At 27.5% G+C, this 14,092-nt stretch overlaps 2 protein-coding genes across 2 annotated transcripts in view; one reads left to right on the forward strand and one right to left on the reverse strand.

Moving 5' to 3' along the window:
• Positions 1-2,759: 2,759 nt before the first annotated feature.
• LOC122508247 overlaps positions 2,760-14,092 on the forward strand; it is a 28,661-nt gene continuing 17,328 nt past the window's right edge. The window contains exons 1-5 of the mRNA XM_043621492.1: positions 2,760-2,965; positions 3,618-3,757; positions 4,516-4,672; positions 4,919-5,159; positions 5,293-5,390. Coding sequence (XP_043477427.1) covers positions 2,766-2,965; positions 3,618-3,757; positions 4,516-4,672; positions 4,919-5,159; positions 5,293-5,390 — 836 coding nt within the window. The 5' untranslated portion in view covers positions 2,760-2,765. The remainder of the gene's footprint in view (positions 2,966-3,617; positions 3,758-4,515; positions 4,673-4,918; positions 5,160-5,292; positions 5,391-14,092) is intronic.
• Positions 5,610-9,024, reverse strand: LOC122508248 (prolyl 3-hydroxylase OGFOD1). The gene is made up of 4 exons (XM_043621493.1): positions 8,881-9,024; positions 8,593-8,770; positions 7,558-7,985; positions 5,610-7,490 (listed from the first exon to the last, which is right to left on the reverse strand). Exons 3-4 carry the CDS (start codon positions 7,759-7,761, stop codon positions 5,886-5,888), a joined length of 1,809 nt encoding a protein of 602 aa, XP_043477428.1. The 5' UTR covers positions 7,762-7,985; positions 8,593-8,770; positions 8,881-9,024; the 3' UTR covers positions 5,610-5,885.

A 14,092-nucleotide genomic window follows, 5' to 3' on the forward strand; every position in this document is an offset into this window, starting at 1 on the left:
ACTTTTTTGCAGTCTCGCTTTCCCTCTTAAAATTTCTCCGTCTGTACGGTCTGTACCATTCAGGGCGGGACATATTATATTCTGCGAACAATTTTCCTACACAACGCGGAAGTGAATGGCATTCTTTTATCAGTTATGACAAAAATGATTGTAGACATGTAGACTCTTTTTCTTAATGAAAAATTTTAATCAAAATTGAGGGCGAAAAAATGCATTGGATTTCGAATTTTTGAAATTTTGATTCTAGATTTATTTTCTTTAATTCTTTTTTTATTTCTTTTATTTGTATTCATTTAATTCATTTCATTTTTTGCAGTTTTTAAATTTTAATTATTTTAATTTAATTTTCTGTTTGTATTTTCTATTTCATTCAGTTATTGATTTATTTAGTAAAATTTAATTTTTCGAATTTTCAGTTCAAAAACGTTAACGTTAATTTCTTTTTTCAAAATAGAAATTTTAAACATTCCCATTTTCATTATGTAAATATTTTTTAAAAAGTGAATTTTAATTTGTTTTTCTTGTAATTTTTCATCTCTAATGATTTTTCTCCTTTATATTTTTAAAAAGTAAATTTTAATTTGTTACTCTTGTAATTTTTCCTCTCTAATAATTTTTCTCGTTTATATTTTTTTAAAAAGTAAATTATTATTTTTTTTTATCACTCGATTTTGGGAAATTTTAATTTTAAATTTAATTAAATTTTCATATTATCGAATTTAGCCTAATATTAAATATTTTCTTTAAAATTATTTGTTTTTAAATTTTCTTTCTTTTTTTTAGGTTCAATATTTGTCTGAACATTTATTTCGTTTATCGAAAAGAGGAAAAAATATTTGAAATCAAGAGTTGCGGAAGGAAAGAACGATTTTTCACTGAAACGTAAATGAGACAAGTAGAAAATTGTTGAGAAAGGTCCGGATTCTCTCAGTCACGGATATATATAAAAGAAGAGACGTCGATTTTGAAAAGAAGGAATTTTTTTTTTCTCCTCGAAAAGTGAAGAATGAATTTTTAAAAAGGGAGAGGACTTATTTTTGTAATATACATATAGATTTGACCTGTATCTCTCTCTCTCGCTGGCAATGTGTCGATGGAAAAAGTCATTGATTGTAACGAGATAACGGCTCGGATAAAAAAAGCTCTCCGACGATTATTCATTGTCAGTGAACATTCGCTGCGCATCTATAAGTTGTGCATTCGCGCTTGTTACATATCCGTCGCGGGCGTCTTGAACTGGCAATGTTCAGCGAAGCGTAAAACACTATAGGTCACATATATAGGTATGGCTAATTTCTAATTTTTTTTCCTTACTGTTCTAAAAAATCATTGATGTGTATACTGTATACACAGACGAAAAAAGAGAATCGACTCACAAGTTTACGATTCGAAATGAGATTTCAAGCGATTATCAATTTTATTTTTCTGTATTATTATCATTGACAAGTGTTACGAAAAAGTTTTTCATTTCTTTCTATAAAGTTTCATAAAGTTCCATAAAAAATTTCTTCTCAACTTTTTTATTTTTGTTCTACATTTTTATTTTTTCGGATTTTTTCTAATAGTTTCGAATTTATTTGTTTTGTTTGTGTACAAACAAATTTTTTAACTGTCTTGAATTTAAAAAATTGAAAATACCTATCTAACTTTTTAGAATTTTCTTTTCTGAAATTATTTTTTTTTATTCGAGAAAATTTAGTTCCCTTTTTTATTGGAATCTCTTATTGAAACTGAGGTTCATAAACATTAATGTGCACTAAAGAGGAGGAAATTATAATTGCTTGATGACTAAATGTCTCTGATCTACGTCAGCGAATTATATGAAAGAATGCATCAATAACGACCACTTAAAATCTCTTTATACCTTTGCTTATTATTTATTATAATAATAGGATAATTATTTTAAATTATTGTTTTAGATTACAGAACATTTTTTTTAATTCCGTCTTTGTTACTATTTTTCGATTTTTTTTCTGAATTCAAATTTTAATTAACTAAACATAATTGCTACAATTTTTTTCAGAATTATGAAGAAATAGGAGAAAATTTTGATAGAATCTTTTTTGGCGGGCAAAATGAAATTTTTCGGTGTTTTATAAAACAGAGGAAAAATAAGAAGAAGAGTTTATACGAAGCGTTTTTCAAGGAAGAATAAAAATATTGAAGTTGCAAGAAAATCTTGGCCTTCAGAATTCCAGTTGCACTGGAAATGTCTAACATAATAGAAATGTCAAGCAAGAAGCTCATGCGTTCTATGGTCACGGTAGTTTGTTACATTCAGTGTAACACACGACTAACAATAAGTGCTGAACATAGTTTTCAAGTGAGATAAATATCACTTTTTTACAAACATACAATCAAGTTTTTCGAATATCCATCGAAAGTGAGTGCTCCATTTTTCTTCAATTGCAACTCAAGAAAGAAGAAAAAGAAAACAAACGTGCAAATCAAATTTTCATTCATTAATTCTTATTTTCAAATGACAAACCGTTAATTAATACTAAAGTCATTTGAATGTTAAGAAAAGAAATATTCTCATTTTTTTAACGATAGAAACGTTTAGAAACTTTTTCTAAATATATCATTTAGAGAACATTTTTTTCTATTGAAAAATATTCCGAATTATGAACAAAAGCGAAAAATACAAAAAATAGAATTAGTGATATTTCAATAATTCTAGAAGAAAAAATAGTTATTGAATATAGAGAAAATGAAAAGGAAGTGAGAAAGAAAAGAGGAAACAAGAGAAAAAATATTGAAAGTAAATGAAGAAAATGGAAGGTCGACCAAAAATTGAAATTGTTCGCGTCTCGTCAATTGAGCGGGCAAATTTTCGTCCATTGGATGGAGTTCAATTGAGAGCGGCTTATAGTCACGTGCGAATTGGAATGTTTTGTATGGAACCGGAAGAGAAAATTGTTTGCGAAAATAAACCGCCAATAGAGCAGACGCGCAAGTATAAAAAGTAAGTTATTAATGGATTTCCACTTTTTCCAATTCTCTATTTTCGAGGCAAACTTTTTTAGTATAAAAAATATTTACTAATCAACAATTTTTTACACAATTTCAAAAAAATAATTCAAACATGATAATTATTTTTATATAAAATATAAAAAAAGTCAAAATATATTTCATAGAAAAAAATGAGTAAAAAATTTTCTAGACTGAAATTAAAGTTTCGAATTGATTAAAAATAAATACATCGATTTTTTTAAAACACTGATGACCTTTATTTTCTACAAGTAATTTTTTTATTCTCTATATAATCTTTAAAATTAAATTTTCCTTTGAATAATATTGTATAGAATGAAAATAGAATTTCCCTGTGAAATAAACTATTCTCGATGTGTGTTTTCATTTAACGAAAAAAAAAATCAATGAGAAAAGTTTTTCACAATAAAGCCATATAAGGATGAGAAAAATGGAAATCCTAATAGTATTGGAAATGAATGGCTCAAATTGAGGACATTTCTATAATATTCCTCGCGTATACAATTCGAATGGTTCTCTTCTTATTATTATGCCGTCACACATCAAAAGTAAAATAAAGCAAGAGAAAAATTGCTAAAATTCACAAATAGGAATAAAAGGAATTTTTTTTTCTTTTCTTTTTTTAGAAATATGGGACCAGTATCAAGACTGCTAAGACGTCGTCATCAAGCGACTTGCCTTGAAACCAAATCCTGTGATAACATTTATAATGTCAATAGAAATAATACTTCCTCGGACTGGAAAATCAATCAGGTTGAGGAAGCAGGTAAATTTTCGACGGTTTGATAACAAAGAAAATTTCGTTCTCCGTATAATTCTCCTTTTCCTTAGCAGGGTTGCCACAAATATTTAATTTTATTTTTTCCTGACTTTTCCCTGATTTCCAGACAGAATTGAATATGTAATTGAATGTTTGTTAAAATTGAATTCTCATAAAGAATTTTATCAGCCAATTTATTTATATAAATAATTGAATTCTTGCAACGAATTTTATTAAAATTTTTAAAAATAATTGAATTTCGATGAAGAATTTTATTATTTATAAAGACAATTGAAATTTTAACGAGAATTTTTAAAAAATTTTTGAACATAATTGAATTATTCATTAAATAATTTATAAGTCATAATTTTTGAAAAGTTAAGTTATTTAAAAAGAAATTATTGTCAGAAATAGAAAAAAATGAAGGTTTTGTATTAAAATTCGTGGTAAATTCATAGTTTGTGAGGCAAACAAAAAAAACATCAAAATTCAGAGTTTCTTCATGAATTTTGAAAATTCAATTTTTTCCAGTACTTTTAATAAAAATTCCTGACTTTTCACTAATTTCCCTGAACAATTTTACTTTCCCTGACCTGTGACAACCCTGCTTAGTTTAATTCGTGAAGAAAAAAATTATCGAATTCGGAAAATTAAAATTGTTTTCAGACTAAGTTTTTTTTTCATTTTTTTTTTAATTTTATGGAAATATTTTTTTTTAAATACTGAAAAGAAATTTTTTGGAGTAAAAAATTTCTGTTCTTTAGGCATGCAAGGACGTCATAGTAATAGTTTAGATTGGAGAGTTGGTAGAACAGTAAATGCAAGTTCTGACAAATTAAACTGGCGTGATGGTTCAAGAAGTACTGAACAACTCTCAAAAAGTGCACCAATAACATCCAATTTGTCAGCGTCAAGCACAAAGTACGTTCATTTCAATTTTCTCTATTTTAATTATTTAAAAAAAAATTAAAAGTGTTATTTTATTTTTATTCAATTTTAATTAGTTTATTGAAAAATTAATTTTTCTCCTTATTGAATTACAGAATTTTTTTCAATTTTCTTCAATTGCGACGTTTTTGATTAAAAATTGTAAAAATAAGCCGAATTCTTTGATTTTAAAATTAATAAAACTGAATGGAAAATTTTTCCTAATTTCTCTTTTTTCAGATCAAAAATTGTATCTTTATTAAAACGCCTATCACCACGTTTATCACGGCCTGGAAGTAAAGTTTCATTACCATCGTCACCAACAATTTGTCCTTGGGTTCAAGTAGAGTACGCCACGGATTCAATCAATAGTCCCAAAAGAGATGAATCTCAAGAAATTGATGTCAGCTTCCAACAGGAATTAGAGATTAATGAATTGAAGAAGAAAATTATTGGTGTTTCCCCATCGAAACCAAAAACTGTAAATAATATTTCAAAATTATTAAGACCTCATTTTTCCGATTAACCAACAATTTTTATCACTCAGAAAATTAGATTTTTGTCTTCTTTTTATTCTACTAGAAAAAAGAAAAATTATAAATCTACTTTTTTAGGAGACTACGAAAAATATCATAAAGGCTCAAATTTTGGTTCATCCGACAATTGAAGTACAATCGCTCGAAAGAAATCGTGTTTCCTCCACTTTAAGAACGTAAGCTTTTTTTCTAAATTCTATAATAATTTCTCATTTTGCATCTTGAAATTTTAAATCTCCCTTTTTTAGCATTTGCTTCAATGTCCCAGATATTCACAACCAATTGGTAATTTTAATACTTATTAATTATTATTATCCACAATGATGAATTTCTAGAACTCTTTGCATGTGCCTTGAGAATGATTTATTTACAACAAAAAAATAATGCGACAAGAGTTATAAACGGATCATAAATACTGATGAATTTATTAATACAAATAATATATTACATTCCAATCGCACGACAAACATTCCACGGATTTGACAAAAGCTTGGATTCTTTTTTTTTTTGCTACACAATTTTTTTTTTTTTGAACTTTACAGAACTGTACAAAAAAAAGTTTCTAAAAAAAATTAGAAAAGAAAAAATATCGTTCCGCAAGTATGTCCTTAAACATATCAGTCAATCAGAAAATGAGCGAAAATAGGCTCAAAGAGGTTTCCAATTTTTTTTTACTCATAATAGGTACATAACAAATTATAGAAAAATCCCTTGCAATAATGATTAACGTAATTGTGAACCCTGCAAGTATCATTTATCTTATAGGCCAAACATAAATAATTATCTTTAGCAGGCACGTGAATTAATGTGCTTTCCTCACGTGGACATACATAATCTATAGACAAATTTTCCGGAACATTATTTGTATGGAATTGTAATATCACATCTAAACTCCCGCCAAGAATCTCGTTGTCATTATCGTTCTCTTGTTCCTCGTCATATTCTTTTGGATCTGATAAATAATCGTCAATATCAGATTCCTCTGAATCGGTGCCACGTTTCATTTCAAAATCAGATAGGGGCAATTTCACTCTCTTTGATGTTTTTGGTTTTCGATTTAAAATTCTTCGTCTCATTTCCTCGTCTTCATTTTCCTCAATATCGGCTTCGCCTGAATCAGATTCATCATCATTCATTGCACTTGATGCAATATTTGGATTATTTGTGTTATTTAAAATTTCATCATTCGTCACATCGTCCTCACTACTGGGCGGTGTATTTATCGTTTCACCAAGGCAATTATTTGGTCTCAATAAAACATTTTGTTGACGATCATCATTATTTATCACAGATTTTTTATCAGTACTGGCAGAATTGTCATAGACTTCATTATCAGATAATAAAGTATAGCAACCAATATTCCACCTTTGTAATTCAATTCGCATTTTCGGTTTCATTGTCTCCTTAAGTGGCACCAAATCTAAATCGGTGAATTTCTTCAGCATCTGAAACATTGCGAGTGATTTAAAAAGTTTGTAAAATTTTTTCAATGTTTCAGGTAATGTCTCCTCGTCGGCGATTTCATAATTTCGTTGATCGGCCGGTCCGACTTTTTTCCATTTAATATTATCGCTGTTGACTTCTTGGGAGAGCTTTTCATAAATTTCCAATAGGAGAAATTCAGAGAGAAATGCGCACGATTCGTATTCAACTTTTATGTTAATCTCTTTGATTGTTTCGGGAGAAAGATATGATAATCGTATCCATTGCTTTAGATCGTATTCGGTATTTTCGGGATCAATTGGATCGGAGTCGAAAATTGGCCTCGCTGGTCGTTCTTTTTCAATGAGCGGTCCATGAAACCATCCGCTTATACTCCATCGACTCTTGTCGGGCGACACAACCTCGGCTACTTGATGATATGAATTTTCCGTGACCTCAAAGAAAAGTAGGGAATTGTATTCGGGAAGAAGGGATCTTACAACGTTCCTTGGCCAACCACTTTCGTCGGTGTCGAACAGTTCCAAAGCACCGCCGTCACTTGCCTCCCAATTTTTCGACAGGTAGAGAATGAAGGCAATTCTCCGATCGCCCATATTGTCGTCGTGACATAATAAATAATCCGTGTCTGAATAACAGGCACTGGAAATTGATATTTTCTTGTTCAGTTCAATTCTCGTGTTACGCTTCATCCATGTTGACAAGTCAGTTTGAAAAGTGGCAAAGAGATTTTTTAAATGTTTACTCATTACATCTGCAAGGTCACTCGATTGCTCAAATTGATAGAGATCAATACTATTTCTTCGAGTTTTTACGTTCCACAGTTCACTTTTTATCTGGAAAGGAAAGAAAATTTATTTCTCTGACGAGTGTAACAGGTTAAAGGAAAAAAAATACAATTACCTCATCCATTAGTTCATCGTTCTTCAAAAAATTGGAAATTTTGCACACTCGAAATGGTTTTGGTATTATTTCGAGATTATCAGTTTTCACAGCCGTATAATTGTGCCAATTATTGAAAAATTGTTCTTGAAAATTAATGTCGTATATATGCTCCGAAATAACGGAATGTTTAAATTTCTTCGACTTGGGTTCATCGTTTGCCATAATTTTTAAATAAAACAAATTTTTTTTGTTTTTTAATTCACAGCCTCCAAATACAGACTATTTTTCCTTGCAGTCTAATTAGACAACATAAAATGTTCTCCTTTTTTTTAATTATCACAATTTACTTGTTCAACAAACTTTTTATTTGTTTATTAAAATAATGTTTTCATCTTCAAAGTAAAGGAAATTTGATACTTCCTTAAATTTCTAATTCATAATTCTTCCTGAAAAAGATAAAATATTTACAGAATTTTTGATAATGTGGATATTTTGTTATTAATTTCTGTCTTCGAAAATATCGAATTAAAAAATTGAAAAAACGTACAGAAATCGAGAAAAGAAATTACAAAATAGTAACGGAAAGAACATAACGAAGAAATTACTCAAAATTAGTAAATAAATACAGAAATACAAAAAAACAAATAAAGAAAGAGAAAAAAAGACAAAATATATAACAAAAAAAAACAATGGGTTAAAATTAGAAAAATTAAATAATTGAAAAATCAAGAAAGTAGCTAAGACAAAAAATGTATCTAAACTTTTAAAAAAATAGTAAACTAAAAAACTTTTTCAATTCAAAAAATAAATAAACACCGTCGTGGGGAAAATTAACCTCTTTTGCCACCTCGTGACAAAAATGAAAATAAAAAAAAATACAAGAACATTATAAAGTTTTTTCGTAATAGTAAATTTACAAACATGAAAAATGAAAAAAATAAATGAAAAATTGATTTTTAAGGTGAAAAATATGCGAGTTTGTGTCGCGCCACACGTCCCACGCGTTTATTGCCGAGAAAGTAATAAAAACGAAGAGTATTGTGAAAAACTTACCTAAAAAAATTGATTTTTTTTTCTTTAAAAAATTCGTCTCAACTGGGTTGATTTTTTTTGAGAAATAATAAAAACTCTCTAAGCTGATAGTGTGATGTTTTTCCGGCTTTGGAGTAGTTAAACCTTGTTTTTCGGTTCATGCAAACCCACGTGGTCGAATGTTCAGCGTGAGTTTTTTCTATATAAAAATCCAATAAAATTGCATTGTGTTTCATTAATGACGCGTGAAAAATACTTTTTGCGAGTGTGAAATTTTTTTTCCCAATTAAATTCACTATTATTACGTACCTGATAATGTGAAATGTTGATAATTTAACTGTATTTAAAGATCCATAAGTTCGTGTCATGCACTGTGTAAGTTTTTTTCAGTAGTAAAAGCTAGTATATCCGAAACGTGCTAGGTTCGAAGTGATACACATACTGAAAACATTGAACAACGAAATATCAAGACTGTAGTGTTTATTTTTATCCCCCTGGGGTATTTGTTTGTTTCTTTACTCGAATCGACTTTTTCTTGGCACTTTTCTATATTTTGAATTTTAACAAAAGAGAAAATTTAAGATGTTTCCTTAATTATTGAAAGAAAAGGGGAGAAAATTTGGAAAGAAAATTTAGAAAAACATATTATGTAATGATAATTGATACCTTCCTGAAGAGTTCCTTGATCAACCGGGAATTATGAATTTAGGGTTGTATTTTTCAAAATAGAGATTTGTACGATTTATACGATTTATACCGAATTTGTAAAATTTGTTTGGAAAAATATTTCATTGACGGTTTTGTACTTTTATGAAAATTGACACTATTCTCTTTAGATTTGTTTTTGAAAATTCGCGCTGAATTTTAAAATTCTGCAGCAAGCTTCCGACGATTGCCGCTATGTGGCTAATATCACACCGCACAGTGAAACACACTGACAGGAAGATGGCAATGGCAGTTTGCGTTTGACGGATATCACGGATGCTTTTACCTGCTCGCATGGAAATTCGGGGCACACCCTGAACCGCTAAATTTATTCCAAGTGAACCATTGTGTAGATCCGGTTATAGAGAGAAAATTCTTTTGAACAAATCACAACGGGTTATCCTGCAATTCTGAAAGCTGGCAATCGACGAAAACGTGAGTACACCCAACAATCACTCTCGCAAAAAGTAAACGTCATTTCGAAATCATCGTGTTATAGATAGTAATCTGACATTATTCTATATGAAATTATCTATAATGATTATAAATTCGTTTAATTCCACCGGTAGTGCACGTTGCTTGTTCTTCATCAAAATTCCCTCTTCGTGACACACACATTACAACGTCATTTTTGCAGGTCGATATAACCTTTTGCAAAAAATGTAAACACTCGATAGATTTGGTAAAATGTTATTTCGCAAATGATAATTACTGCAGGAAAATTCTCGATTTCGACTAAACGGGGTGTTAATGGTAAAATCGAGTATATTTCGTAATCACGTGAATGAAGAGGTTAGGAATCGAATTTCGAATCTTAAATTTTGCTGATTTTGCTGTTCATATAAATCGTGTTTTCGGTTCTTCATTCACTCTTTTAGCAATTTGGTACTACCTACCTCGAGGGGGAAATTATCAAATGTAAATACTAACCTACTTTGCCAATGGAAATCAATTTTTGGTTCTTATAATTTACATACATAATTTTTAAGTTTTCGTGTCAACTAATTGTCAATTCTCACTCTCGCAAAATAGAAAACTAAATCTAAATTTTCTGTAATAGACAATAAGTTCGCGTGACATAATTAAAATGTAGTGTTATTTAGGATAGAAATTTTTTTACTGATGTCACAATATTTTAATGTTTAAACATATATTCAATACATATAAGTACTTTGAATTGTGTCGACCTTGAATAAAAAAAACTTTCTTCGCACCCTATGTGTGGGCAAAGACCAGTCCACGCATTTAATTTTGAAACTTCTCGACCTCCTTGTCTTCCGATTTCCAATCAAGCGACCAACGGTTTTTTTTTTTTGTATATTTTCCCTACTTTGTGATTGCGACTGTTAATTTAAAAAGAGGAATTTTTTTAATATGAAAAGAAGAAAATTCGAAAAAAATTTAAATATGAGTTTAGAAATTGAGTGATTTTTATTTGACGAGGCAAATTTAAATTTTCTCGGAAGAGTTATGGTAAGCAATTTTTATTCTTGCGATTCTTACTATTGTTCGAAAGACCACTGTGGACTAGATACGCGAATTTATCATGAAATCGAATGATTACCGTCATAGTTAGTTTCAATCACGGAAGGTGCATTTCTCACGCGAAGAAAAGGGTCGTTACTCCTTGTTAAAAGTCTTAAGAAACAGTTCGGTTATATTCCGTTCGATGATTGTATTATTACACCGTTAAGCATCAAGCAAATAAACTAGAAATTTTTCGAGAAATAATTTAGTTTCTGAATTTTTTTCTAATAATGACTAATGATAGATAATTATGATTAATAAATAAAATAATTGTAACAGAAAATTTTGAGTTTTTTTTCAATTTTTACGTTATTGGATAATTTTGTTAATTGTGATAGTTATGATAATTCGTTTCGATAATTTATTATGATAATATATTATGGTAGTAGTAAATATTCGATGACGGACAATTAAGTGTCTTTTAGACTTAATAGTTTAAGTTAGCTATTGAGATTAATTATGAAATTTGTCATTATTTCTCAATTGACTCTTTTCATTAAAATTTAAAACAGAAAATAAGCAATTTAGTGACATTGATGCCGAGTTATAAATACAGTTATCATCGCATTTATATAGGTTACTATTATAGTTACAATAATTAATCGTGAGAATGATTTATTTTTCAATCTTCTATTTTTTTCTCAGAGCAAAAAATTTATCTTCAAAAAAGAATTCGTAAACTTTCCATTTATTTCAGAAGTTTGTGATTTATTTATAGACTTTAAAATTTAGTATTGAAGTTAAAAATAATTTTCCCGATTTCGCCAATTTTTTAAAAATTTTATTTATTTTTCTCTCTTTCTTTGCCTCTTCGCTTTTTTTTTCTTCATTTTTCTTGTATTTATTTATTCATTCAATATACGGATTGTAAATTTTTTTCTTGTAATTTTCATTATTGATGCGAATTTAAAAATAATTTTTGGATTCGTTTGCGGTTTATTTCAATAATTACCTTCACCTAAAATTTGAAAAGAAAAGAAGAAAGAATCTTGCGGGAATAATTTTATTATTCATTATTATAGTGGGCGTTTTGAAAATACAAGCAACCTGCATCCTGCCGGTTTTCCTTCTTCGGAAATCCGGTTCTTACGTTAATATACTTAAAATCGATCTCACGCATAACACGAATAAAAAAAAAAGTGCACGCACCATATTTCACCGAATTCTTCAATTGAGCCGATAAATAAATAATTTGACAAATATAACTAAAAGGAAATAGTTTAATTTTATATTATGGTAATTATTTATTTCAAAGTTATGACAATTAATTAGTTAATTAATGTTATTTAGTTAACTAATTGTTAATATATTATTAAGTTGTTGTTAATTTATGAAACTTTAGTTAAAATAACTAATTTGGATATAAGACGGTAAATAAGTTTATTGTTAAATTATTTATTTATTAACCAAATACCTGAACACTGGATTTTTGTTTCCTGTTTTTTTTAAATCAAGGAATATGGAAATATGAGTTTATAATATTAAGATTGCTTTTAATTTTAACCAATAAAATTGATGTGTGTTCCCCTTTTTAAAAAATAACCATAAGCGTCAATTTTGTCATTCGTTATAATAATTGTCCTTGTGTATATAAATCATTTCCCCGACTTCACGACATCTGCACGTGCCAAATGACATTGTACATTTTTCTATATTATATATACATTTTTTATTATATACTTCCTTTATTCGCATTTGTGTTTCTATTTGTAAAAATTTAATCAAATACAAAATAATTATATACAAGTATATAATATATTAAAAAATGTAAATATTTAACAACCATTTGCACATTCATTTTTTTATGCACAATATTAATCATTATTGTTATTATTAACGAAAAAATTACCATATGAACAATATAAATAATAATATATTTATACACATATTTTATGTATATAGATAAGTATTTTGCACTTTAGAACTATTTTTTTAACTTTCTGAAATTTCAGAGCATTTGACTCAAATGATCGAAAATTTTTTTTCTTATTTTTGCATGTTCATGTACCTAGCACGAAAATTTTTCTGAAATTCTATCCAAAAAACACTATTTTTCATAAAAATAAATGCACGATATTCTATTTTCACTTTACTAAGGAATTGTTTTTTAATTTTTATTCATGGAATTGTAAAATATTATTTTTGTAATGTTGGCAATGAGAAGAAATGACTAGTTTATTATTATTAATATAGTGTAATTAATATAATTAATATTAAAAATAATCGAATGGATTAAAATTGGTTGTTTTTTTTATGATCAAGTTTTGAACGTTCAAGTAAACAAAATATTATTCATTAAAAAGTATTTTCATAAATTATTGATTATTGCAAAAATATTAACATTTAGAAACTTTATTTATTTACTTATTCACAAATAATTTATTTATTTATATATAATTATTTGTAGATATATTTATTAATAAATAATTTTTTTGAGTGACGCAAAATTCTAATAAATTTAATTCATTTTTTAAAAATTTAATTTATTTCTTTTTGAATTTAACTTTTTTTTTAAATTACATTTAGTTCATTTGAAAGTTAATATCTTGAGGATCATTTTTTTTTGTAAATAAAATTTATAAAGGAAAATTTTCCAGCAGCTTTTAGAACAAAAAAAAATTTCGAATTATTGAAAAAAGTGATTAACTGACAAAATTTTTTATGTAATTGTTAAATTTCTCTTATTATTAATTCGCGTGTTAGCGCAAAAAGAAGAAATGATGGAAAAATGATTTCTTAATCGAGAAAAACTAGCTTGTTACAAAACGTGCATCTGTGATTTAACGATTCTAATCAGATTTTTACACGAGTTAGGAATTGATCAACTTACTTATATTCTTTCATGATTTCTTTGGAAATTCAATATCTACTTAAAAGGAAAATGCGTTTCTAGTTAGAGTGGAAAAATTGTGCAAGATCTCATTTTTATTCTCTACTTTTTATTAAAAAAAAGAAGAAAAAAATTTTGAATTATTTATCATTATAATTTGTATTTAATTATGATACTAATTTATTTATTTTGCAAGAAGGGATTAAAATTATATAGAAAATTTCACTGGGAATGCACAGAAAAAAATTAACTCAGAGACGATGAAAATTTTTATTTGCAACAAATAAATAATTAATAATTTAATTTGAATTAAATATTTAAATATTCAAATAAATTATATATGGTTCAAATAAAATTTTCTTCTCTGGGTGAAAAGAATAAATTTATATTTTATATAAATAATAAAAAAATATTGATATTTTCGATTTGGAAGCTTTTCGTAATTTTTTCTTTTTAATT

The sequence above is a fragment of the Leptopilina heterotoma genome, unplaced genomic scaffold (assembly GCF_015476425.1).
Source record: "Leptopilina heterotoma isolate Lh14 unplaced genomic scaffold, ASM1547642v1 Lhet_53, whole genome shotgun sequence".
NCBI classification, from domain to species: Eukaryota; Metazoa; Arthropoda; class Insecta; order Hymenoptera; family Figitidae; genus Leptopilina; species Leptopilina heterotoma.

Bases quoted from the DNA above. Each gene is read 5' to 3' on its own strand.
- LOC122508248 (XM_043621493.1), bottom strand. From the start codon at position 7,761: ATGGCAAACGATGAACCCAAGTCGAAGAAATTTAAACATTCCGTTATT. The intron at 7,491-7,557 runs GTAATTGTATTT...TTTCCTTTCCAG, and splicing joins ACGATGAACTAATGGATGAG to ATAAAAAGTGAACTGTGGAA.